Source organism: Bos indicus, chromosome 9, assembly GCF_029378745.1.
Source record: "Bos indicus isolate NIAB-ARS_2022 breed Sahiwal x Tharparkar chromosome 9, NIAB-ARS_B.indTharparkar_mat_pri_1.0, whole genome shotgun sequence".
Taxonomy (NCBI): Eukaryota; Metazoa; Chordata; class Mammalia; order Artiodactyla; family Bovidae; genus Bos; species Bos indicus.
The window spans coordinates 50,481,598-50,509,317 of NC_091768.1; the positions used below are offsets into that span (position 1 = coordinate 50,481,598).

At 36.3% G+C, this 27,720-nt stretch overlaps 2 protein-coding genes across 4 annotated transcripts in view; one reads left to right on the plus strand and one right to left on the minus strand.

The window, feature by feature from the left end:
• The first annotated feature begins 1,729 nt into the window (after positions 1–1,729).
• Positions 1,730–27,681, plus strand: CCNC (cyclin C). 2 transcript variants are annotated; one of them, XM_019967313.2, is made up of 12 exons: positions 1,730–2,001; positions 8,657–8,763; positions 9,575–9,659; positions 9,849–9,918; positions 11,935–11,986; positions 17,460–17,515; positions 18,252–18,287; positions 18,995–19,086; positions 19,756–19,823; positions 23,765–23,844; positions 24,914–25,032; positions 25,859–26,303. In XM_019967313.2, the coding sequence occupies exons 1-12, from the start codon at positions 1,970–1,972 to the stop codon at positions 25,911–25,913; spliced, it is 852 nt and encodes a 283-aa protein (XP_019822872.1). In that variant the 5' UTR covers positions 1,730–1,969; the 3' UTR covers positions 25,914–26,303. The 2 variants fall into 2 exon arrangements, with proteins under 2 accessions (XP_019822872.1, XP_019822871.1); XM_019967312.2 differs by lacking the exon at positions 25,859–26,303 and adding an exon at positions 26,473–27,681 and having other exon boundaries at positions 1,740–2,001.
• Positions 9,653–27,720, minus strand: part of LOC109563885 (thiosulfate sulfurtransferase like domain containing 3) — a 30,658-nt gene continuing 12,590 nt past the window's right edge. The window contains exons 6-7 of one of the 2 annotated variants that reach the window (XM_070796039.1): positions 15,768–15,857; positions 9,653–9,994 (exon numbers count right to left, since the gene is read on the minus strand). In XM_070796039.1, coding sequence (XP_070652140.1) covers positions 9,991–9,994; positions 15,768–15,857 — 94 coding nt within the window. In that variant the 3' untranslated portion in view covers positions 9,653–9,990. The remainder of the gene's footprint in view (positions 9,995–15,767; positions 15,858–27,720) is intronic. The other variant, XM_019967316.2, reaches the window with a different exon arrangement.

The following is a 27,720-nucleotide window of genomic DNA, read 5'->3' on the forward strand; positions in this document are numbered from 1 at the left end:
ACAAAGCTAGCGGAGGTAATGGAATTCCAGTTGAGCTCTTTCAGATCCTGAAAGATGATGCTATGAAAGTGCTGCACTCAATATGCCAGCAAATTTGGAAAACTCAGCAGTGGTCACAGGACTGGAAAAGGTCAGTTTTCATTCCAATCCCTAAGAAATGCAATGCCAAAGAATGCTCAAACTACTGCACAATTGCACTCATCTCACATGCTAGTAAAGTAATGCTCAAAATTCTCCAAGCCAGGCTTCAGCAGTACATGAACTGTGAACTTCCAGATGTTCAAGCTGGTTTTAGAAAGGCAGAGGAACCAGAGATCAAATTGCCAACATCCGCTGGATCATGGAAAAAGCAAGAGAGTTCCAGAGAAACAACTATTTCTGCTTTATTGACTATGCCAAAGCCTTTGACTGTGTGGATCACCACAAACTGTGGAAAATTCTGAAAGAGATGGGAATACCAGATCACCTGACCTACCTGTCTCTTGAGAAACCTATATGCAGGTCAGGAAGCAACAGTTAGAACTGGACATGGAACAACAGACTGGTTCCAAATAGGAAAATGAGTATGTCAAGGCTGTATATTGTCACCTTGCTTATTTAACTTCTATGCAGAGTACATCATGAGAAACGCTGGGCTGGAAGAAGCACAGGCTGGAATCAAGATTGCACGGAGAAATATCAATAACCTCAGATATGCAGATGATACCACCCTTATGGCAGAAAGTGAAGAAGAACTAAAGAGCCTCTTGATTAAAGTGAAAGAGGAGAGTGAAAAAGTTGGTTTAAAGCTCAACATTCAGAAAACGAAAATCATGGCATCTGGTCCCATCACTTCATGGCAAATAGATGGGGAAAGAGTGGAAACTAGTTTTTGGTTCAAGCCAATTCAATTTAACCTACATTTATGGGGTCCCTCAAAGATGATTTACCCTTGAACTAATGAAGCCTAAGCTGTATGCCCCTTACTTGCATGGCCACTGAGAAAACTGAGGGATGCTGGACATTTAGACGCTGGAGTTCTGGGTAGGAAGCAGAAACCAGGTTGCACACAGCAAGTATTTCTATGTGGTATTCTGGTAAACTGCCTAAAAGTTCACAGAAGGAAGGGACCTGAGTCTCCTAGCCTCTAATCGTACCTCTTTTTGCATTGTTTCGCAGTCACTTCATTCCAAAAGAACTCCATTAAGAACCTATTTGGCTTGGTAGGTTTTGAGGCCAAGTGAAACTGTCGTGTCCGACTCCTTGCGATCCCGTGGACTATACAGTCCATAGAATTCTCCGGGCCAGAATACTGGAGTGGGTAGCCTTTCCCTTCTCCAGGGGATCTTCCAAACACAGGGATCGAACCCAGGTCTCCCGCATTGCGGCTGGCTCCGTTACCAGCTGAGTCACAAGGGAAGCCCTTTGAGGCCAAAATTAACTTTATTTCTCTTTCCAAACACAGAAGAAAGAACAGAAGTCAGGAAGTCGTATACTTTAATACAAAGCCACTGTGCTGCTTCGGAAGCCTGTAAGATGGAGTAACGTTAACCCGAACAAGGCACGGTTTCGCTATCCCAACCCTTCTCCGTCAGTCGGAATTACCACAGACGCCCGAGCCGCGCGGGCTCTAGGCCGGAAATGACGAAAAACTCTCGCGATACTCTCCCAACTGCCGCGAGACTTCGTGAGAGTCAGTTCCCGTCTTCTTTCTCAGTGTGCGCAAGAGCTATCTCCTCCCCGCCTCCTTCCTCCGCTACGGCGGGGCGGGCCGGAACTTTTGTCCGTAGGAACTGGTTTATACTGCACAGTGTTGCCGGCCGGCGTCAAGGAGAATAGGGTGCTATCTTCTTCCTCTCACCGTCGCCGCCGCGGAGCGGAGCTGAGTCTATCAGATCAAGGAGCGCGGTGACCGGGAGTGTTGGGTCTATGGTCGCTCCTCGCGCCGCTCCGCCGGCTGGTGCTTTTTTATCAGGGCAAGCTGTGTTCCATGGCAGGGAACTTTTGGCAGAGCTCCCACTAGTAAGTGACTTTCCTTTTTCTCCGGTCCTGGCTCTTGGAGGTGCTGGGTGTACGGGGCCTGCGACTCCTTTTGGCCTGGATCTCGGCCCCTGTCCGGAGCGCTGCGGAGGCTCCCGGGAGGCGGCGGCCGGAGGCGGGATGTGCTTTTTCTTCGGCGACTCCCGTCACCGCGCCCCCTTGGCCGGGTTTCGGAGTGGTAGAAATTTTCTTGGCGGCGGTGGGTAAAGAGGGATTGCGTCTCCGGGGAAAGAAGGTTCGAGAGTTTTAGCTTCTGATTTTTGGTTTAGCTAGGCCGAGGTTGGGGGCAGGGGAGAGGCGGGGCTGGAGAGGGTTGGGATATGGGATGGGCACAGGTATGGGAAATGTGACACAGTTCAGAACTGTGAGGCTGGCTTCTCAGGACAGTTGTGGTTCGCTCTCGCCTGATATTTGTAAAGTAGGTTGGCATCAGTAGTCTTGTCATTTTTCTTCTGTGTTGAGCGGATTAATATTACTCCAGGGAAAGGAGGGAGTCAGGCTTGTTTCTGCTCATGAACCGCATTCTGCCACTGTCTTTAAGCCTATATGGTATTTATGTTTGTAAGATATAGATCAAGTGCTCTCAACATTTGTCCATTTTGTTAGTCTGTGTCTCTTGTTTTGTTTTAAAAGTGTATTTTCTAGAGACTTTACCAATATCTTTAACGTGTTTTCATGAATAAGTTTTTGTTGACGTCTGTACCGTGGAATAACTAGAGTAATATTGAAAACATTTCTCCCTAAATACATTTGTGTAAGCAGATAGGACGATAGTGGTGGGACTAATTGAACTTTGGGTAGGCTATACAGTGTATAGTTGAAAGACGAACAGAACCTGATGGTATCTTAGTGTAAATAGTTTTTCGTGCCAAGAGAGCATAAGTAACTAAATTTTGAGTGTGAGGATGGATTCCTATATTATTCAATTGGTATTTTAGCAGTTTGCACTAGAAAAAAGAAACAATGGGCTTTAAAACCTACTTTCAGAAAAGCAGGTTTTCTTGCTATAAGTGGTTCTCTGGAGATGAAAGGCTATAGAAGCTTTACGATCATATTTAATTTGCACTGTGTTCACTGACTGAAATATTTGCTTGGGCAAAATTAAAATTTGGGAAATTTCGGTAGTGAAGCAGTAGTATTCTGGTAAACTTTGAAAGAAGCTGAAAAACTTGACAGATAGCCAGCTCTTGTTTATCAGAAGTTACAGCCCTTTTTCAACTTAAAAAAAAAGAAGTTCGACCCTTTGATAAGTCTTTTCATTATGCTTTCATTTACTGTTGGCTTATTAAAAGGGGGGCAGGATCTATTTTATAAAATCAATTCACTTTTTCACTTTTCAAATATAAAATTATTATAATGTTAAATGTGCTGTTTTGAAAACTATCCTTGCCTCCCTATTCAAATAGTCCTGAAGGAAGGGGCCACTTTATCTTACTCAGATCCCTTGGGAATCATGGAGTCCCTGATCTTTATCTTACTCAGATCCCTTGGGAATCATGGAGTCCCTGATCTGCAAAAGGTAACAAATATGAAAGACAAGACAGTCAATTCAGGAAAAACAAAAACATGAAAGCCACTGTTTTAGGTGATTTTGGTGAAAGAGGAAGATTGATATGAGTTTTCATGGCTTTAAATTGCCCTTTAACGTTAACTGCTGCCAGCAGCAGTTAAAAAATGGATAACATTGCTGCTATCAGCATGGCAGTTTTTTTTTTTCCTTAGTAACACAGGAAATAATGGTGAATCATGTGTAATTTTAAATTTGAGAATATGTGGTGTTAACTGGTGAAGAAAAACTTGAAAATAGTTGTTTGTGGAATTTATCTTTTTAAATATTTGAAATGACTGTGGAGAAGAAATTGATGATTTTGAAACAGAGACACTGGTAGTATTTTTCAGGAAGTTAAGTAGAACATGATACATTCTTTGACCATGGTGCAGTAAAACTAGAAGGACACTAGACATTTGCTGGTTGACTGAAATAATGAACAGGTAACAAAAAATAAAAGTACAAAACCAACTCTGGATATTTTATTGTATCAAAGAGAACATTTAAAATACAGTTACATATTATCTAGGAAATGGTATAACGAGATTAATATATATTCGTGTCTATGGAATGTGGCCAAAGCCAAATTTATAAGAAAGTTAACATCTTGAATAACTGAAAAAGAATAAAAATTATATATTTTACTTCAGAATATTAAAAAGGAAACAGTGAAATAAATCTAAGAAAAAAACAGGCATAATAAAGGTAACACTGATATTGAAAAGGAAAAAACAGTCAAATTATAAAAGCTGCCTCTTTGGAAGGGAAAACCAAAACAGTAGACTAAACTATGCTGCTGAATTTAGGGGAAAAGGAATGATCAGTTCAGTCCCTCAGTCGTGTCCGACTCTTTGTGACCCCATGGGCTATAGCACTACTAGGGTTCCCTGTCCATCACCAACTCCTGGAGCTTGCTCAAACTCATGTCCATCTAGTCGGTGATGCAGAAATACAGAATTATGTATGAGAAAAGTAAGTAATCACAGATGTACCTTTGGGTTATCTCCATTTTCAAAGTAAATTGTAAAGCCAGAACAAAGTTATCAGAGAGCTACTTCTTTAAAAATTGCTCCAGGCCCACATTATTTCATAGGTAAATTTTTACCCACTTTCAAGAGGATCTGCCATTAAAGTTGTTCCAATTCACATGAAAAGTTTTCCAGTTCTCTTGAGGCCATGGTAACACAGATAAAAATCTAGCAAATGTAGCACCAACAATGGTCACTTTCAAATATTGATATAAATGTAAATTACTATCAGAGTCCCACATTACATTACAAGTATAAAAAATGACACTGGTTTTATTGTAGAAATTAGTCAATATTAGGAAATCTGTTAGTAAACAGTGAAGGCATTAAAAAGACACCTAATAAAATTCATTCTTTTCTTTTTCCAACATTCATTCTTGAGTAAAGCTCTTACTAAAAGAGAAATGGGATGGTAATGTCGTGAATACATATCAGAGCATTAATGGTGAAACATTAGGAGATATATAATGGTGAAACATTAGAAAAATTAGGATGCCTCTTTAAGGTTGGTCTGAATATGCTACTACTAATGTAATTAGTAGGATGCTCGTGCTTGTACGTAGTGACTTCAGTCGTGACTCTTTGCGACCCCATGGACTGTAGCCTGCCAAGCTTCTCTGTCCATGAGATTGTCCATGGACAGTTCATTCATTCTTCAAGAATACTGGAATGGGTTGCCATGCCCTTCTCCAGGGGATCTTCCGCCACTCAGGGATGGAACCTGGGTCTCCTGAGTGTTCTGCATTGCAGGTGGATTCTTTACTCCTGAGCCACTGGGGAGGCCCAATTAGTAGGATAATGAAACATGACAAAATTATAAATACAAGGAGATAAAATTAACCAGAAAATTTAATTAATTGAAACATTATTAGAAATAATAAAGGTTTGATAAAATGACCAGTTAACAAAATTTAAAAATTGAAAACTTTTTTTAATGTTGATGGAAAAAAATAATTTACAGTGTAACAAAGTATAAACTATTCAAAAATAAATTTAAATGTGGAAGACCTATAGAAGTAGAACATAAAGATTTTAATAAATGAAGTTTGAATGCTATCATTGTAAGGGCATAATTTCTCCCTAATTGACCTTTAAATATAATGCAGTCCCAAACAAAATTTTGTATGAATTTCCTTTTTGGGGACGTGATATAATGATTCTAAAGTTTGTGTTTTAGAATAATATATAATTATAATAGAACTGCCAGAAATTTTCTAAAGAATAGTAGCAAGAGGTTTTTTCCATACCAGATTTTAATTACTTGATTTTGTATGTTTTAAATTTGGAGAAGTGACTGACAACCCATTCCAGTATTCTTGCGTGGAGAGCCCCATGGACAGAGGAGCCTGGTGGGCTACACAGTCCATGGGGTTGCAAAGAGTCAGACATGACTGGGCAACTAAGCATATATGTTTTAAAATAACATGGCTTCCCCTGTGGCTCAGAGGGTAAAGAATCCACCAGCAATGCAGGAGACAGGAGATGCGGGTTCAATCCCTGAGTTGGGAAGATCCTTTGGAGGAGGAAATGGCATCCCACTCCAGTATTCTTGCCTGAAAAATCCCATGGACAGAGGAGCCTATCAGGCTAAAATCCATGGATTGCAAAGTCAGAAATGACTGAATGACTAAGCACAATGCATAAGAACAAGAAAAACAAATTAAAAATAAGAAATTATAAAGAAGATCCAAATATGATGATAGAATTATACACTGTGAAATTCTGATGACATTTGAATAACCATTTAACAAAACATTTAGTGGGATCCTTGCTTTATACCCCATATCAGTTTCCAGATGGATCACAAAAACTGAAAGAAAAAAGCCTTAGGGATATTAGAAAATATGTGGAAATGATGTTGAAGCTGAAACTCCAGTACTTTGGCCACCTGATGCGAAGGGGTGACTCATTTGAAAAGACCTGGATCCTGGGAAAGATTGAGGGTGGGAAGAGAAGGGGACGACAGAAGATGAGATGGTTGGATGGCATCACCGACTCAGTGGACATGAGTTTGGGTAAACTCTGGGAGTTGGTGATGGACAGGGAGGCCTGGTGTTCTACAGTTCACGGGGTTGCAAAGAGTTGGACATGACTGAGCGACTGAACTGAACTGGAAATTTTTTTGTAAGTCATTTTGTGTCAGGGAAGGCCTTCCCATGTGTGACAAACATAAAATCAAAGTAAAATGTAAATAAATTTGAATAAATACATGATTCAAATTTCTGTATCACAAATCATTAAATACTGAGAAATCATGTATTGGGGAATGTATAGAGCATATTTGACAAAGAAATGATTTTTTAATCCATAATATACAAATTTTAGATCATAAGACTATCTGAATCATAAAAAAGATGACCATACTATTAGAAAAATGGTCATGTAAGAATTCAGTTCAGTTCAGTCGCTCAGTTTTAGAATTACAGTGTACCAAAGAACTTTATTAAAACAATAAAGGTTTTACCTTAGAAGTAAATTTAAATAAAATAGTGAAATGCTAATTTGCCTTAAAATTGTAAATTATTTAAAACATAGGTAGTGGGAAGAAAGGACAACAGAAGACTGTCTAAAGGATGCCTGGACTCCTTATTATCTCAGGACTCTAATACTCTTAACAGCCGTCCAGTGCTGGGGATTCCAGTGGACTGTATCTCTGTGAAAAACACAATTTTGCCTTTTTGTAATTGTTTGAGAAAGTTGGAAGTTTAATTAGCTTTCCAACCAAACAAATTTCTGCATTTGAGTCTTAACCATATTTAAGTGTTAATGTGGCTTCAAAGAAGTTATTGATTCTGAAGTAGTGGGTTTTGATTGAGTTGACTGTTTTAAAAAAACTGTTTGGATTTTAATTGTGATGCAAACATTTGGTTTGGTACAGACATTATTTCCACTCTGGTGGATAAGCTCAAGAAAGGTCATATCCCAAACTAGTTGTGTATAAAATTTGCTTGATTATAGTAGGAACAGCTTGTTTTGAATAGGTATCTTACCTAGCAATATCTTAAGCACATTTCTTCCCTTAAAATTAACTGTTAATTCTCTCTGTAGATCAACAAAGTTAAAAGGCCCAAGTATTTTTTTTTTTAAATACTGTGTAATGAACTATTAAAAGATTTTAAAACTTAAAAAAAAAAAAAAAGGTAGTAACCTGTTGGGTCAAGTATTTCATGACACACTCATGTCACTCGTGTGAATGGAAACTGCTGTGGGAGGCAAGCCGACAACGCATATCAAAATTACCAGCAAAACTGACCCATTAGTTCTACTTTTAAGAAGTTGTTCCATATATTAATCAGATATACAAGGGTGAATTACAGATGTTCATTAAAGCATTACTTGTAATAGTGAAAAAAATAACTTACATGCCTATCAATAAGGATTAACAAAATAATGATCCATCATAATAACATGCATCAGTTTAAAGGGATGCTGAATAACAAATTCACTGACATAAAACTTTCAAGACACACTGAGTGACAAAAGCATGTTGTAGAGTATTTTGTGGGATCATGTCAATTGCCTTGTCTATTTACAAATAGACTAGGCAGGAGGAGGAGACTACTGGTAAAATAAATTCTGAAGCAGCTTTTAACATGAATGGAATTTGTGAAGTAGGATACTCTAGTTACTCATGAACAACTGAGAAAAGATATACTTCAAATCTTAGGCACCATCAATTGGTATCAAATAATTTCTGTGTCACTAAGAAAGTGTAAATATTACTGCCTATTAAAATGCTAGGCATCACTGAAGATGCATCTTGATCTCAGTCTTAGGATCAATGAAACACACCAGAATAGTGACGAGGTTGGGGTGGGGAGAGACAGATCAATAGACTGAGAAGGAAGGAATAAAACAGCCGATTTTTTTAGGGCATATTTACATTTATTAGTGAGATCATTCTCAGTGTCAATGTTCCGAGAAATGTGAAAAACTGTATTTAAAGGTTACATGTATTCTGTACTTCTCACAATATTAGCAGCCTGTTCAATCTTAGAATATTTTATATAACTTTGTTAGTGAATTTTCTATAGAATGTCTGAATCTTTGCCTTTTTTAGCTTACAATGGATTTTGGATAAACAAGATCTGTTGAAGGAACGCCAGAAAGATTTAAAGTTTCTCTCGGAAGAAGAGTATTGGAAATTACAGATATTTTTTACAAATGGTAAACTTTTCTTTTAATTGGTTGAAATGGTGCGGTTGGTTACCTCTGAATTAAATGTTTTTCTGTAGTAATTTGTGATGTACTGTTTTAGTCCCTATTTTATACTTTTATTTGCATGTATGTTCTTTTTTTATAATTTATATATCATTTTAAAAGTGATTTAAAGTCTTTTGTGAATTTTACATGTTAGAGACCCTCAAGACAGCCCAAAAGTATTAATTTCCCAAAGCTTTTATAATGTATCATTAAACTTAAGATTGGCTAAATCATTTGAGGATAAATGATTATTTGGATTGGCATCCTGTATTGGTCATTCCTATCTTACAGGTGTGCTTTAGGATTTAGAGTCAGAAGATCCTTGTTCTGCCACATGATAGCTTTGTCACAGAATCTTTATTACTCTCTGTCCACTTTCATTGCAATACTACCTCTCTGTTGTTTTGAGGATTCATTTTGGGTTTTTTATCAGCTTTATTAAGTAGTTGTTATAATGCTGATCGGTGTCTAATAATATGAAAAGCATTGAAAATGCTTAGCAGGTAGAAGGGAAATAATCATTCAGTCTCCTTGATTCAAGAATAGTTTTTACTGTGAGACAATTTCTGTTTTTTTGTTATTGTTTATGTGGATCTATGTATTTTTAAACAAATTTGCAGCCCTAGTACTAGACCACTGTGATCCAAGTAGAGCTGTACAGCATGTATAGGTTTTTCTCTGTGTTAAAATGAATATAGTCATCATTTAACCACATAGAAACTATTGTTAAATGTTAATTATATCAGAAATACATTTAACTTTATTTCTCTTTTAGTTATCCAAGCATTAGGTGAACATCTTAAATTAAGACAACAAGTTATTGCCACTGCTACGGTCTATTTCAAGAGATTCTATGCAAGGTAGGGATGTGTTATTTTGGAAATATTTTATGCGTATTTTAAACCCTTATCTAATGTTGATGACCTTGTATAAGTGAATCATGTGTTTGCCAGAGTTATTCTTTTTTCTCATATAAATATTTTCTATATGAAATGTTTTCGTATATGTTTTCTGTATGAATGACATTTAACTATTTAATCATATTTTAGGTATTCTCTGAAAAGTATAGATCCTGTATTAATGGCTCCTACATGTGTGTTTTTGGCATCCAAAGTAGAGGTATGAATTCCTTTTCTGTTCTTCATCAAAGTACAGTCAACGTATATTGGTTCATCTGTTCCAGTTTTCACATTACCTGTGTAAAAATAATAACAGATGGCGATTTATATAAAATATTGAAATTTGTACAGGATCAAAGAAATATCTTTGGCCTCTAAGACATTTGTTGTTTGGCACTAAGGAGTATTGCATAGATGGTACAGCTTGTCCACTGTAAGCTGAGAATGTTTTCCCTTTTCCTCTGCATGCTTCCTGTGTTCTGCTGGCTTCCCTTCTTGCCTCCTGATTGGCTGCCTAGTGGGCTGTGGAAAAGCAAGTGGGAAAGCAAGCACTGGGGAGGTTATAGCTATTATATGCTTTCCAGCAAAGAATGGTTTGGGTGAGGGAAAGAGAAAGATGGGAACTTTCAGCTAAGACCAAATCTCTGTTTACCTTACTTAACCTTTACAGTATTTTTGAGAGAGCTCAGCTAAAATCCAGACAACAAAGCAGATATAATTAACTGGTCTTTATAATAATCCATTGTAATCTTTAGTAATATGAATCCTTTATATTATGTTTCTATTTTTAGATGCTGTGTTTAGAATAGTAATTGTATTTCTGAATACTGAATGGAATTTAATTGTAAGTGGTAATTTAAGGAGGTAGAACCAACTTTGTTTTTAAGTTCTTTAATGGAAAAGAAGGTGTTTATAAAAGGCCTGTGTTATGGGGTGGCTTGTCCAAATATTACCATGTAATTGTATGTATCTGAAGGACAACCAGTATGGGAAACCAAGACAAAAATCTTTATAAACTTCTTGTAGATTAACTTAGAGTTTTAATTTGTCTTCTTTGTTAGATATCTTTTGTTACATGATTTACTGAATAGAACTCTTATAATTTACTAAGTGAAAGTATTTGCTTGAAGAATTTTGGGTAGAATTATCCTGGAAGATGATGTATTCTTTCATATTTGGTTATAGCATTTTAAAAAAATCTTTTAACTTTGACCAAATCTTTCTGTGTTTTATCCAGTTGTGTGAAAACTATATTGAAATGTCATTTAAGAAAATGTCTGAGCCGTTTAAATTTCAGTTTCATTTATTATGGCTTGAAGTTTATATGAAATATAAATATATACTACAGGCATACATGGGTTCAAACACAATTAGATAAGGATGTAGGTTGAAGGTTTTTGGACAGGCTCTAGTAATTAGTTTCTTTTTTTGACTAAGGAACCAATTCTTGATTTTTCAGTTTTAAAATGAAGCTTTGGGAAAATCCCTGGTGGTCCAGTGGTTTGGACTCCATACTGTCACTGCCGAGGGCCTGGGTTGGATCCCTGGTCAGGGAACTAAGATCCCGCAGGCTGTACTGTGCAGCCAGAAAAAAAAAGAATACAACCTTTTAACTTTATAAGGTTAGCTACAAATTAATTAAGACTATGTAAGGTAGATCACCTCATAAATTTGTTATTTTTACAGCAGTGGTATGTTAAGTTCAAAGAAGAAATAGGAACTGATGTCCAAAGCCTTAATGCCATACCATGGAAATGAATTTGAGTACAGAAAACTGGCACTGTCACTTGAGGGCTTGGTTTCTACTTTGGTGGTGTGGTGGTTTATTTGCTAAGTCCTGTCTGCCTCTTGCAACCTCGTGGACTGTAGCCTGTCAGGCTCCTCCGTCCATAGGATTCTCCAGGCAAGAATCCTGGAGTGGGTTGCCATTTCCTTCTCCACGGGATCTTCCCGACCCAGGAATCGAACCCGGGTCTCCTGCATTGCAGGCAGATGATTTACCAACTGAGCTATCTACTTTGGTACCTTCCAATAATAATAAATTATAAAATTACTTAAGCATTTGTGTTTACAGTAATTTTAAGGAAAGGTCATAAATTTAGATATTTAAGAACATCATTCTTTTGCAAACATCGGAGAAACATAGGAAATACTCTGTTTTAATAGACTTCAGATATACTTAGGTTCATTGGGTTACTGTGTACTTATTTAGTCTCATTTACTTTTCTTTGTCTAGGAATTTGGAGTAGTTTCAAATACAAGATTGATTGCTGCTGCTACTTCTGTATGTAAGTGCAAAAATTATATCCTGCTTTAAAATTGTAATTCTGAAGAAGGCTCCATAGGACATAGATGTTTTGCAGTTTATGAGAGCTATGAGAGATTAGTTTGGTCTGTTAAATCTCTTGAGGTGAGGTTATTACTTTGACTACTAAAAATGGATAGTTACTATTGATCAAAAAACATCAGTTCTATGGCTCTTAATTTTGTAATTAGGGTAAAGAAAATTTTTGTTTTTCAATTTTATTATACTTTATTGCTCCATAATGACTAGCTATTGTGTTACTCTTGTGGGTGAAGTAAACTATTTCTTCAGCAATTGTAATTACGTCTTTGATGGAGATATGTATTTTTCCTCCATATGGAAAAATACGGTGCAGGAAAATATGCTGACTCTTTAGTCCTAGAGCTGATTCTAAGCACCAGTTTGGGTCTAGGCAGCAGCTATGTAACTTTGAGCAAGTTGTTTTACCTTTTGGACTTAGTCTTTTATCTAAAAAGATGGGGTTTATCTACCTGTGAATGATGGAATTAAAGGAAATAACACTGTAAAGTACTGTACACAAGGTAATAACAATATTATCTTATGCTCCGTCTTCCTAGGTTAAGCCAAAAGATATCGCCTAACAAAAGATAATTTTTTTTTTTCCTCCTGTGATCTTACACAGAAGAGACAGAAGGTGTTTTAAGTTTATGAGCCAAGGTTTCATATTATGGGGTCATTCCCCTTTCTGAAAAGAGTGTATTAATAAAATTGAATCTTTATCATGTCATGTCTTATTTTGAGGATAGAAGAGTAATAATCAGTGTTGCCATAGAATTTAATATACCAAATGTATCCCAGTGATGAAGTATTAAATTGTCATCTGGAAAATCAGTATTATTAAAAAATTGAAAAATGACTACAAGGAAATCTACCAGAATATTAGCAGTGCTCATCTCTGAGAAGATTATAGGTGCCTTATTTTCTTCTTACTTTAGTTAGTCTCTGTTATCCAGATTTTTTAGAAGGTGTATATTTTAAAAAATGTAAAATACCTGTTTTGAAGCTTTTTTTTTTATAGTGTATTATATGGCCCAGACAGCTTAGGTTTCAGATTTCAGCTCCAGTGCTTTTGACATGCAAATTAAGCAAAATTAACCTCTCTGTTATATGAGTATATTAACATCTATGTCATAGGGTTGTTGAGAGGATCAAATAAGTTAATATTAATAAAGCTCTTAGAACCATGCTTTGCTCAGTGTGTTATTAGCAATTTGCTAGGGCAGACATAACAAAATGCCAGAGCCTGCACAGTTTAAATATTTATTTATTTTCTCAGGATTTTGGAAGCTGGAAATCTAAGATGAGGGTGTCAACAAGTTAGTTTCTGTTAAGGCCTCTTCCTGGCTGGGAGATGCCTACGTTATTGCAGTGTCCTCACATGCCCCTTTCTCTGTGTGTGTACATCCCTAGTATTTCTTCCTTTGTAAGGATACCGCTCTTATAGAATTAAGGCCCCATGCTTATGATCTCATTTAACCTTAATTGCCTCTTTGAATGCCCTGTCTCAACATCTAGTCAGACTGAGGGTTAGGGCTTCAAAATGTAATTTGGGGGGAAGGGACATTATTCACCCCATAGTACTCAGTAAACTTGTGACTATCATCAAGTTCATCAGTAGCAGCATCAGTTATCACTGGAAAACACTATACTGGATGCAGTGGTGGATAGAAAAATAAGTACAAAGAATTAAAGGACAAGAAAATAAGACATCAATATAGAGATACTAATACAGAAGAAAGTAAGTGGCATAAAAGAGTAATAGAGGATGCAGTGAATGTTTTACACGGGCAAAGATGATTTGTTAGATGAATCCAAAAAGACTTAAATAGAATTTGATAAAGAATTTGTACCAAAGGAAATGCAGGGGAAAGACACCCTAGGAACATTGAACAGTTCAGTTAATAAATATATGGAAAAGCTAATGAGTTACATTCGGCAAATGGTGAGTAAAGAAATAGTGGGAAAATAGCACTACCTGACTAAGGCCAGATAATAGATGGCCTTCAGTGAGGAATCTGTAGCTTGTTCTGTTGTCAGTGGTGGTACCTTTCATAGCTTTTTTTCAACATGAGGGTGATTCCAGAATTGTGTGTTGGGAAGTGATTCTGGCAGAATTACGTAAGATGAATTGGAGGAGAGTTTGAGTGTAAGTCGATGGACAAATTTTGAAGTTTTTTATGTGATACGGCATGGATGAACCTTGAGGATACTATGATAGGTGAAATAAGCCAGTCACAAAAATGTAAATCTGTGTGATTCCACTTCAGTTCAGTTCAGTTCAGTCGAGTCGCTTAGTCGTGTCCGACTCTTTGTGACCCCATGAATCGCAGCACGCCAGGCCTCCCTGTACATCACCAACTCCCGGAGTTCACCCAGACTCACGTCCATCGAGTCAGTGATGCCATCCAGCCATCTCATCCTCTGTTGTCCCCTTCTCCTCCTGCCCCCAATCCCTCCCAGCATCAGAGTCTTTTCCAGTGAGTCAACTCTTCTCATGAGGTGGCCAAAGTACTGGAGTTTCAGCTTTAGCATCATTCCTTCCAAAGAAATCCCAGGGCTGATCTCCTTCAGAATGGACTGGTTGGATCTCCTTGCAGTCCAGGGGACTCTCAAGAGTCTTCTCCAACACCACAGTTCAAAAGCATCAATTGTTTGGTGCTCAGCCTTCTTCACAGTCCAACTCTCAGGAAAAACCATAGCCTTGACTAGACGGACCTTAGTTGGCAAAGTAATGTCTGCTTTTGAATATGCTATCTAGGTTGGTCATAACTTTCCTTCCAAGGAGCAAGTGTCTTTTAATTTCATGGCTGCAGTCACCATCTTCAGTGATTTTGGAGCCCAAAAAAATAAAGTCTGACACTGTTTCCCCACCTATTTCCCATGAAGTGATGGGACCAGATGCCATGATCTTCGTTTTCTGAATGTTGAGCTTTAAGCCAACTTTTTCACTCTCCACTTTCACTTTCATCAAGAGGTTCTTTAGTTCCTCTTCCCTTTCTGCCATAAGGGTGGTGTCATCTGCATCTCTGAGGTTATTGAGATTTCTCCCGGCAGTCTTGATTCCAGCTTGTGTTTCTTCCAGTCCAGCGTTTCTCATGATGTACTCTGCATGTAAGTTAAATAAGCAGGGTGACAATATCCAGCCTTGACGTACTCCTTTTCCTTTGGAACCAGTCTGTTGTTCCGTGTCCAGTTCTAACTGTTGCTTCCTGACCTGCATACACATTTCTCAAGAGGCAGGTCAGGTGGTCTGGTATTCCCATCTCTTTCAGAATTTTCCACAGTTTATTGTGAGCCACACAGTCAAAGGCTTTGGCATAGTCAATAAAGCAGAAATAGATGTTTTTCTGGAACTCTCTTGCTTTGTCCATGATCCAGCGGATGTTGGCAATTTGATCTCTGGTTCCTCTGCCTTTTCTAAAACCAGCTTGAACGTCAGGAAGTTCACGGTTCACATATTGCTGAAGCCTGACTTGGAGAATTTTGAGCATTACTTTACTAGCGTGTGAGATGAGTGCAATTGTGCGGTAGTTTGAGCATTCTTTGGCATTGCCTTTTTTGGGATTGGAGTGAAAACTGATCTTTTCCAGTCCTGTGGCCACTGCTGAGTTACATGAGGTAATTATAATAATCAAATTAATAGAGATGGAAAGTAGAATAGTGACTGCCAGGGACTGGAGGGAGGGAGAGAAAGGGGGCATTTTCAGTTTTGCAGGAGAAAGAATTTTGGAGATGAAGTGTACCTGCATGCATGCTCAGTCACTTCAGTCATGTCCAACTCTTTGTGACTCTGTTGACTGTAGCCTGCCAGGCTCCTCTGTCCGTGGGATTCTCTAGGCAAGAATACTGGAGTGGGTTGCCATGTCCTCCAGGGGATCTTCCCAACCCAGGGATTGAACCCTTGTCTCTTATGTCTTTGGTCCTGGGAGACAGTTTCTTTACCACTAGCGCCACTGGGGAAGCCCATACACTATTGCAAATGTAATTAATACTACTGAACTATATACTTAAAAAGAGTTAAAGATGATAAATTTTATGTAATGTATATTTTATCATAATTCAAAAGCCACCAGGAGTTTCCTGGAGGACCAGTGGTTAGGACTTGGAGCTTTCACTGCTGGGGCCCAGGTTCAGTCCCTGGTCAGGGAAGTACGATTCCACATGGCATGCAGCCTGGCCAAAAAATTTATTTAAAAACAAAAAAAGCAGAGGGAGATTTATAAATCTTAGAAACTTTAATAGGTGATCATTTTTAAGTTACTAATAACTAAAAGGAGAGGAATGGAAAGGTTAAGTAGACAGTTCCTAATGTCAAGTTTAAGTGGTTTAAGATTTCAAATCTTGACAGATGTTACCTATCTAAATGAGCTGTTAGAATACTCAATTCCTACCTTTTTTGAGGAGATAAGAGGATTGATTAACAGTGTTTTCATTTGTACTTTTTTGGTGACTAAGTAGTAACTGTGTGTATGTGTGTGTGTAGTTTTGAAGAAAATCCTAGAGCCCTTTGCATGTATATTCATGATTTTATTAAAATGTATCATTTGATAAAAAAAATACATATTATAAAATGTTTAGAATGTTCAGATCAGTAAAAACCCTTAAATCTCAGAGATAACCACTGTTAACATTTTTTGGTTGTATTATCCTTCTAATATTTATATATATAGTTTACCTTGAATAACACAGGATCGGGACACCAACTCTGCTAAGTTGAGAAATCTGCATATAGAACTTTGGCTCATATAGTACTTACTTATTGGGAGAATCCATGTATGTGTAGACACAGTTCATATCTGTGTTGTTCAAGGATCAGCTGTGCTTTGCTTAGTTGCTCAGTTGTATCCAACTCTTTGTGACTCCATGGACTGTAGCCCACCAGGCTCCTCTGTCCATGAGGATTCTCCAGGGCCCTCCTCCAAGGGATCTTCCCAATTCAGGGATTAAACCCATGTCTCCCACATTGCAGGCAGATTCTTTACCGTCTGAACCACCAGGGAAGCCCAAGGTCAAATGTGTATATTTACAAATAGATAGATACTTGTAAACACATATATAACCCGTGTTCCTTTTAAGCTAAATTACTAAAGAATAAAGCAATACCATTCTAGAGCTGAACAGATTTTAGAAATGATAAAAGCCATTGATTTTTTTCCCATTTCCTGTATTTTTTAAGCAGCAGAATCCTGTCTTAATATATTAAATATATCATTGAAACTCTCTAATTGTAATTTGGATGGGGTCCTAGAGCTTTCTTCCACTCAGTCTTTCCCATTGCCTGAGAAAGGAAGAAAAATCTTCATCTCTAAGCTTCCTCAAGAGTTCTTACTAAAAATGATTTAGCTTTACCATGAATATTTTACACTGTATTAAAAAAGTTTGTGTTAATGATCTCCCCATTTTCTCAGTTTAAGTTTTTTTGTTTGTTTTCTCAGTGAAAACTAGATTTTCATATGCCTTTCCAAAGGAATTTCCTTATAAGATGAACCATGTAAGTATATTGTATAAAATAAAACTTACTTGTCAAAGCTGTGTATATAAACTATATCTCCATTTTATATTAAAATAAACTGAATAGTCTCCTAGAAATGGCAATTTAAAACTGTACAAGAATGTGGACTTTATTTCTAAATTAAAGGTAACCTGCTTCTATCATAAAAAAAAATAATTTATAGCTGTGGTTATTAACCCTGGGTGCCCATTAAATCACATTGGGAGCTTTTTTAATAATACTGATGTCAGGGGCGCTCTGGAAAAGATGAATTTCTATTGCCATTTTAATAGACATATTCTTTTTCCACCTTGCAAGGGTTTTTTTTTTTTCTCTTTAAATTGTATTTTTGTTTCATTTTAGTACTCTTCTATTATTGATTTGTAACAAGAATGATATTTAAGTGGAGATAATTGTGTTTTTGCATTTGTTGAGTGGAAAGTGTATTGTAAAATCTGAAGTTTATACAGGATATTTTAAATAAAAACAAGTAATAAGAATGCTTATATGAGACGGGCTTTTCCTTACAAGAATTAAAATGTCTCATAATCACAGTTGCATGCATTGTGTAAAAAGTAATTTTTTATAGCATACGTTCATTTTGACATAAGCTGTTGTTTTCTTGATTTAAAAACATTTTAGAACTTTTGATAAATAGCTATATATTCTTATGTTAACCTAAGTAGACTCAATTTAATTTGCTTTCATGTTGACATTTATAATCTTTTTAAAACAGGTATTAGAATGTGAATTCTATCTTTTAGAATTAATGGTAAGTATATTTCTTCCTTATGGTTAATAGAGTAAAACTTACTTTCAAATTTAGTGAAGTCATAAATTTAAAGAAATAATTGTAGGGAGGTGCATTTTAAAACCATCCGAGTAATATGTGATGGTAAACCATAGTTCGTAGTGGCATCATCACCTGTATGCTCTTGGAAGCCTGTAAAATTGTATATCTTACTTAGGATGGGAAGTGTTTTCTGTTCTATAGTAACTATAATAGGATTACAATCAAACCAGTCAGGACAGTAAACCACTGTAAATTATTTGCACAATTTGTGTATATGTGTGGGATTATTTAAAGATAGATTATGTCTTTGGCAGAATTCTGCTCCACCAGTTGGGAATTACGGATTTATAGGCTAATAAGAGGTTTCAGTGTGTTGCAGATGTGACACTTTGAGTCTCTAAGGGAATGGATGCTGACTGACTGCCAACCGATTTACCAAGGTATATTCCAGAGAGAGCACTGCCTTCACTGTTACAGTAGAGTTTAGGGCTGCCATGCTGCTTGCTTAAGAGAACAAGAGGGAAGCAAGCATGAGTTAGAAAAAAAATACATTTTGAAATACACTATTAAAAATAGAAAAAAATACATTTTGAAATATACAATTAAAAATCAGTTGGGTAATGATAAGGTTTTTGTGCTATAATAAATCTGTTTTTATACATACACATTTTTTAAACTGTTTCTAGGATTGTTGCTTGATAGTGTATCATCCTTATAGACCTTTGCTCCAGTATGTGCAGGACATGGGCCAAGAAGACATGTTGCTTCCCCTTGCATGGTAATTAGAACAGAAGTTATTCATAGTGTGACATGTTATTAGTTAGGAAGGTTGACAATTAAATATAAGTTTAGCATTTTTAAAGTAAACAGTGCCCCAAGATATTTTATGTTCAGTGAAATATCTGCTTATTGAATTTTAATAACTATATGGGAATAAATGCTAAAATGATAAAGATCTATTTGATGGATATTTCCATTAAAATTTGATTCTTATGAAAAACAGTTTACATGAAAATTAAGATTTTATCTTTAAACAATAATGGAATGTATAACTGAATCACTGTGCTGTAAGCAGAAATGAACACTGATTTCAACTATACTTCAGTAAAATAAATTTAAAAATGTTATCTTTATTAATATTTTGTATAATTTCTAGTTTCCTAACTGATTTTCTAATTTTAGAAAAAACTTTCTTATATTAAAATATATTATGAAGTTTTAAAAATTTAAATATATTTAGCTGTAATTTTATTCAATAAATTGGCTTATTGTCACATTCATGTATCCATCTTTTTCCTTTGATGTTTTCACCTTTATGTCTGTTAAAGTAATATAAAAGAGATATAAATATATACAGATAGGGAAAATCTGGCCCTCTCTGGAGGGAAATGTACAATCATATGAAGTAGTTCTGCTTTCAGTAATAACATGATTTACATTTCTATAGGAGGATAGTGAATGATACCTACAGAACGGATCTTTGCCTACTGTATCCTCCTTTCATGATAGCTTTAGGTATGTAAATGTGGTGTATCTTTATTAGCTAAATTATTATAAACCTATTTAGCTCATCCTAAAAGAAATTTCACCCTATTGTGCTTTATGTTTTTATGTTCCTTGAAGTAATAGACTATTCCTTGCATGTGAACTTTCAATAATATGAACTGCAACTGTCACAAATCAGGATTATTTCCCCCCCACCCCCCTTTTTTGGTAAGTTTTTTTTTTTAATCGCTTAAAATAATTTTAACCAGTATCTGAGTTTTTTGGCAGAGAAGTTTGGAATTAAGACTTTTAACATTAGTTGATATTTATATAAAATTAAGTCTTTCATTTCCTGAGCCCAGTTAAGTCCTCAGAGGTCAAATAAAGGAGCCTTTTGTGGTCCTTAGTGCCTTGCTGGAGGGAAAGTTAGCCACTATTCTGTCAGTTTTATCTGTGAAAGGCAGTACTGTCATGAATTACTAATAGAACAGATGGTTTTAGGTTTAAACTTCCTTTAATTTACATTTGTGGGAAAATTACCTAACCCTTTTTGAGTTTGTTTCCTTAATTATAAAATGTGGGCGGTACTAAAACTCTGTATAAATTTGTTACAGGAATTAAGCTTTCTTTTAAATAATGCCTGCCATATATTAGGCACTTGTTAGTTTCTGTTTCCTTTCTGTCTTCATTTCCATAACTCTTGTCTTCTTGATTTCCTCCGTATTCTTTTACCAGTTCAGACTTATTTTCATTGGTTTCTCTGTATTCAGTTACCCCTTTAATGTTTATGTTTCTCAGCCTTCTTACATGAGGGATGGCAAATAGGTTATACTTTTATAGTACTGGAGGCTCGCTGGAGTCCTGTGTTTGGAAGGATTCTGAAGTGGCATCTGGGTTCAGTGGGGAGGAATGCTGAGATCTGCATGGGTAGGAAGGCTGTGTGCCACATCTCTGTCATCCATGCTGTTTTTGTTCTTCCCCTGGCAGGCTCATCGATTCTGCTGTCTCTATGTGTTGAAACATTTAAATTTCTTTATTCAACCAAGATGTGCTCCTGAACTGGTCTTTATATCAATCTGTGCCTTTTGGATAGCTTCCTTTGGCATCTCACTGGCCCTCAGACTCTTAATTAGGACGGAACTCAACAGTTTGCTCCAAAATATACTTTTAAATGTCTTTGTTATGTTGATGAATAGGACTAGTTAGTTGGAAACCCAGTAGTTAGGCTCTTTTATCTCCCTTGATAACCTACTTCTAGCTGGTAACCAACACCTGTTGTATCTCTCTTTAGTAATCTCATAGCTATCTTCTCATTTTTATCCAGATTATTACAGCTATCTCCTTCCTGACTAATTGGCTTCCAGCATCCCTGTTCTCGTGAGCCAGTCTGTCCTCCACACTTGAGCAGGGCTAGAGGTTCTCAACCAGGGATGATGTTTCTCCCCACAGGATGTGTGGCAGTGTCTGGAGATGGTTTTGGTCATGACAGCTGGGATGGGATGCTCCTGGCTTCTAGTGAATAGAAGCCAGGGATGCCGCTAAGCATCCTGCACTGCATAGTGCAGTCTTAAAGAATTGTCCAGTTCATAATGTCAGTAGTGCTGAGATTTAGAATCTGAGCTGGAAAGAACTTTTTAAAATGCAGAATTTGTGCCCCAATTAAATCTTTAAGTGCTTCTCCCAGTTCAATTCAGTTCAGTCGCTTAGTTGTGTCTGACTCTTTGCGACCCCATGGACTGTAGCACGCCAGCCCTGCCTGTCGATTGCCAACTCCCAGAGTTTACTCAAATTCATGTCCATTGAGTTGGTGATGCCATCCAACCATCTCATCCTCTGTCATCCCCTTCTCCTCCTGCCCTCAATCTTTCCCAGCATCAGAGTCTTTTCGAATGAGTCAGTTCTTTGCATCAGGTGGCCAAAGTATTGGAGTTTCAGCTTCATCATCAGTCCTTCCAATGAATATTCAGGACTGATATCCTTTAGGATGGACTGGTTGGATCTCCTTGCAGTCCAAGGGACTCTCAAGAGTCTTCTCCAACACCACAGTTTAAAAGCATCAGTTCTTCAGTGCTCAGCTTTCTTTGTAGACCCAACTCTCATCCATACATGACTACTGGAAAAACCATAGCTTTGACTAGACGGACCTCTGTTGTCAAAGTAATGTCTGCTTATTAATATGCTGTCTAGGTTGGTCATAACTTTTCTTCCAAGGAGCAAGTATCTTTTAATTTCATGGCTGCAGTCACCATCTGCAGTGATTTTGGAGCCCAAAAATATAAAGTCTGTCATTGTTTCTACTGTTTTCCCATCTATTTGCCATGAAGTGATGGGACCAGATGCCATGATCTTAGTTTTCTGAATGTTGTTTTAAGCCAACTTTTTCACTCTCCTCTTTTCACTTTCATCAAGAGGTTCTTTAGTTCTTCACTTTCTGCCATAAGGGTGGTATCATCTGCATATCTGAGGTTATTGATATTTCTCCTGACAAATTTGATTCCAGCTTGTGCTTCATCCAGCCCAGTGTTTCTCATGATGTACTCTGCATATAAGTTCAGTAAGCAGGGTGACAGTATACAGCCTTGATGTACTCCTTTCCCTATTCGGAACCAGTCTGTTGTTCCTTGTCCAGTTCTAACTGCTGCTTCCTGACCTGCATATAGGTTTCTCAAGAGGCAGTTCAGGTGGTCTGGTATTCCCATTTCTTTCAGAATTTTCCACAGTTTGTTGTGATCCACACAGTCAAAGGCTTTGGCATAGTCAATAAAGCAGAAATAGATGTTTTTCTAGAACTCTCTTGCTTTTTCGATGATCCAGTGGATGTTGGTAGTTTGATCCCAATTTCTGGATAAAATCCATAGCTTTGTTTTAGCATTTATATACCTGTCACTGTCTGCTCCACTTCTACCTTTTGTAAAAACTCAGCTTAGATATCATCTCTTTAGTGACATGCTCCTCAACTTCGTACTCCCTGAATCACCTGAGTCTTTGTTTAGGATGTCTCTGTCCCTAGTATACTCTGTGTATGCCCTGAAATGGCATTTTCCACTGTATTTTTATTACCTATTTTTATAATTCTGACCTTTGGCCTTTCAGTTCATCTTGGACAAGCCCTACTTTGTAACTTTGTTTAACTTGGGGCAACCAGTATGTTGTTTCACATTTGAGTTACTCTTTGCCTAGAATGTCACTCTTAACAAAGTCATATGGTCACATTCCCTGACCAGGGAATATAATATTTAATAAGCCTGTGGGATCAGGGTAGGCAGGCTGCTTGGGAAAAATTATAGTAGGCAAAGTTAAGATGTAGATTGTCATCCTTGGGCTCTTTCATTATCTTTGTTAGTTTGTATTGTAAGTAATGTATATAAATACATTGTTATAGTTCATTACATTTTTTTTTCTTCCGCTCTGTTGGATTACAACACTAAATTCTGTATAGAATGCCCAGTTTTCACCTAACTTGATCATATGCTAATGACTTGAAAAAGCAGAAGCAACACTGCTTTTAATTGAAATACCAAAACAGAGTAGTGTTGAAATTTATCATTGCATAGATTGGCTGGTTTTTCTGGTTTGTTTTTTTGTCACTCTGACTTTTGGGTGCATTTTGACCACTACTTTGTACTGCTGTTCAGGGATTCTTCCCCTGTGCTAATTTTCTCAGTGGACTTTTTCCTCTCTGACATGCCCTAACCCTTAAGGCAGCTGCACCATGACTAGCTCACCTCATGCTCACCATGAGGAGCAGATGTCAAAAACCTTAAAAAAAAAATTATATATATATCACCCAGTAATTTTTCCTCCCTGTAAGATTAAATTGATGGGATGGTCATATAATTCATAAATTATATGAATCTGTATAATTTTTAAAAAGAATATAATAAAATACACATAAGTGAATGAATATCTTTGTGACTCCATAAATTCCATGTGCAATTAAACATGTAATTTGTGTCTCATTTTCTCTCCAGCTTGCCTGCATGTAGCCTGTGTTGTACAGCAGAAAGATGCCAGACAGTGGTTTGCTGAGCTTTCTGTGGATATGGAGAAGGTAATCTTTAGAATTCCCTTAACTGAATATAAACTTGAACATTTTGAAGTTAATGTCGTATTTATTTACCATGTGCCTAAAATTTCATGATGTCAGCCAGGCAGTGAGTACTTCTTGGTTAAAAAAAAAAATGTTAAGAAATACGTTGGCAAGAAGAATTGATTTTGACCATTTAGGTTATATTTCTCTTCAGTTTAGGATTACATACAATGGTAAACTTAGAGGTTGCAAAGCAGTCTCTAATTGCCAAAATTGTTTTAAAAGCTACCTAGTGACTACTGTAATACTACTCTGAACTCCAGTAACACAACCTATCTCCTGACATTGGATTGTTGCCCTTTTTTCTACCTTTTTTTGCTGAAGTGTTCTAGAATCAGTCCAGGGATAGATTTACTCAGGGGAAAAAAAAAAGATCTAATTTGGAAACTGGACTTGATAGATTTGTAGCTGCTGGTTTTTGAGTACCTTAATTCATGTATAGAGTAGTTAGTAGAGAATCAAAATCTTTTGTGCACTACCTCTCATTAAATTTTTTGAAACAATGATTTTAGAGGAGTGTACTTTGTAGTGGTAGCACTTCCCAGGTGGCTCAGTAGTAAGAAATCTGCCTGCCAATGCAGGAGACACTGGTTCGATCCCTGGGTCAGGAAGATCCCCTGGAGAAGGAAATGGCAACCCACTCCAGTATGCTTGCTTGGAGAATCCCATGGACATAGGAGCCTGGCAGGTTACAGTCCATTGGGTGGCAAAGAATTGGATATGACGGAGAACACACATGCTCTATAGTGGTATTCTTTTTAATGATTTAGACTTTTGTTCCTCGTACCTCACTGTTTTGTTTTGGTTTAAGATATCAGTAGATAGAAGGAAACCAACTGCAGAGATGGATAAGGATAAGACCTAGCATACATGTGCTTTCACATTTACTGGGATTGACTAACCTAATCTGAAGGATAGAGACTGTCTTTTCACTGTTTCCTAAATGATGTCTAGGATGTGATGTGTGGTCTTTATATACCAAATGTTGCTTGATATTGCCACTGAGAACTTTTCAAATATTTTCTTCTAGATTTTGGAAATAATCAGGGTTATTTTAAAGTTGTATGAGCAATGGAAAAATTTTGATGAGAGAAAAGAGATGGCAACTATTCTTAGTAAGATGCCGAAACCAAAACCTCCTCCAAACAGGTACTTTGTAGAGTTTAATTATTGCTTTTATTTAATTATATATATCATAGGCATTATCATATTTTTAATAAGAGTATGCTATTTTGTTTTTATAAAATGTCTTCTAAAACTTCATGATACATGTTTTTTTGTGACTTAATATTTTGAAGACATCTCATTTTAAAAAATACATTAATCTGATCATCTGTTAAGTAACTTTTCTTGATATAATGGCAGGTCTATTACAGGTATCCCTCAACATATGGCTATATACTTACATAAGTTTAAACAGAACAGAGATAGGCAAGTCCATCTAAAATTCAGGGATAAAGAATTTTGTAGTAGTTCCATGTCAGTTTCACTCTGTGTCATCTTTTTTCCCCCCAGTAGTGGCTGTTACCCTGTTGATAAAGTTCAGTATCATTTTTCAAAAACTTAGATGATTGATCTGATACTGTAAAGATAAATAATTTTGACTTTCGAGTGACTCAGAGATCCATTGCACATAATAACATAATTTTGCTAAGTATGAGTTACTTGTGCTAAAAGGGTTTTTTTGTTGTGGGGTTTTTTATGTGTTTTATTGTTTTTTAACTGGATCTATTCATTTACGTTCAGTGGTTCTCAGCTGTCAATGTACATCAGATCATTTCGTTTAGGGGGAAAAGGTCAGAAGGGAAACTACCCATCTTAATCATTTATCAAGAAAAATAAATAAGTTATATAACGTTAAGATTGATTTGTAGATATGGTATGTTAAGGTTACCATTTGGAAAAATTAATACTTTTACAAGGAGCTGTTTAAAGCAGCCATTCAAACAGCTGCCTTTGGATGCATTTTTTGCAGAAATTCCCTGAGTGATTCTTCACTAGTTGCAGGGCCTGAAGCTGCAAGATGCTGATGGACAAGATAAGGCAGTTATCCTATTGCCACAGTTACTGGTATTTTCAGTTTCAGTGTTTAAATATTCAGTGCTTTCCAGGAAATTACCATATTTCTTTCTGACTTTTAAAGGTTTGCTGTATTCACGTATGGTTTTATTATGCTTTTGGACAATGATTTTTTGGAAGAACACTTCTTGATTTTTATTATTAGTAGGAATAAGATTTTCCATGTATAATTTAATTTCATAGGAAATTTGTCTAGAAGAATCTCTATGTTGAGTGATACCTGTAATGACAACAAAATACCCTAATTTAAATTTTTGAGTGTGTATGGACACTAACTTCCAGAATGCTTGCTATATGTATGAGGGCACCAAGTTACATAAGAATAAAAACATAAAACCAAATGTAGTCTTCTGGATTTTAATTTTTCCACATCTGTATCTTATGATTGGAAATGTCTTTGTTTTGTAGAGCCTATAGCAAAGAATAACTTTAAAAATTAGTAGCCTTACTAGGGTTTTGAAAATGAGTCTTTTAATTGGTGTAAAATCTCTTTCTTCCCCACTTGAACAGTGAAGGAGAGCAGGGTCCAAATGGAAGTCAGAACTCTAGCTACAGCCAATCTTAAAACATTCCGAAGAATTTCATAGTGGACCAGTTGGAAATAAACCATTGGACAGATTTCAGTAATGTCTTCAGTGGAACACAAATGAAAATGAATAGCTTGTTTCTGTCAAGCATATTGGGAAGTGATTTTATTTTTGCAAAATGTTTTCCTTACCTAATTTGATTCTAATACATAATTGATTAAAATCTATTGTTTATGAAAGTTTGGAAAGGTTCTAAGAGGACCTACAGACAGACATACAGACTTTTGAAAATTAATAGCTTCTGATTAGTATAATTTTTCTTAATTTGGATAATAGAAATTTTAACTTTTTATTAAGCCAGAAAACATGAAACATAATTTGTTTAAAATTCTCTTTGGTCACTGAATGACCAAAAAAAGGAAATAAGTCAAATATATGAGGGTCTTTTTTTTTTTCCCTCCTTAAGTTAAACTTTAAAATTGTATTTAAGGAATCAAATCTTACAAAATCCTGGAAGGTGTTGGTGATGATGATGATTTCAGGGAAATGAATCAATTACCTATGATTTTAAAGTGTATTTTATTCAGTAGTTTTGGTATCTTGCCATGGAGGATACTAGCCCAGCCTAGCAGAAGAGTGCAATATGTACAGCATACTTTGACATTTTAAAAGTTATACTCCATAACCATTTTGAAATGCTGGGCAAACATTTAAAAAACGTGCATTTAATTCAGTTAATCAGGCATTTTGAAAGCTAATTGGATGAAAACTGTAATATGGTTGAAATTTGGTAACATTTTTGTTATTTTTACTGTGAAGTTTTTATATGATGTACACACTCTAGTTTATTTTTGTGTCTTAGTGTGGACTTACAGATTTACTACAGGAATCCTGAGCCAGGAACACAGTCAGGTTTCAGGCCAGTTAGATACTGGCTGTTCTTAATTCTTATCTGAGTGTAGGACTTCAGACTAAATGTTATATCAGTGGGACTTTGCTGTCTGTAGAAGTTACTAAATTACATGATCGTTTTCTTCAGACTTGAAGGAGAGTGATAAAATTTGGAGTCATAGGATATTGATGTACAATTTAAGGATTAAAAATTTTTATAATTCAGTTGTGAATAATGGATTATTAAATGTTGACTTCCTAGTATAAACCTACAAGAATAAAAATACATTCTCCAGCTATATTGGCTAGTGTCTTGAATTTATCTTTTTTGACTCTTCTT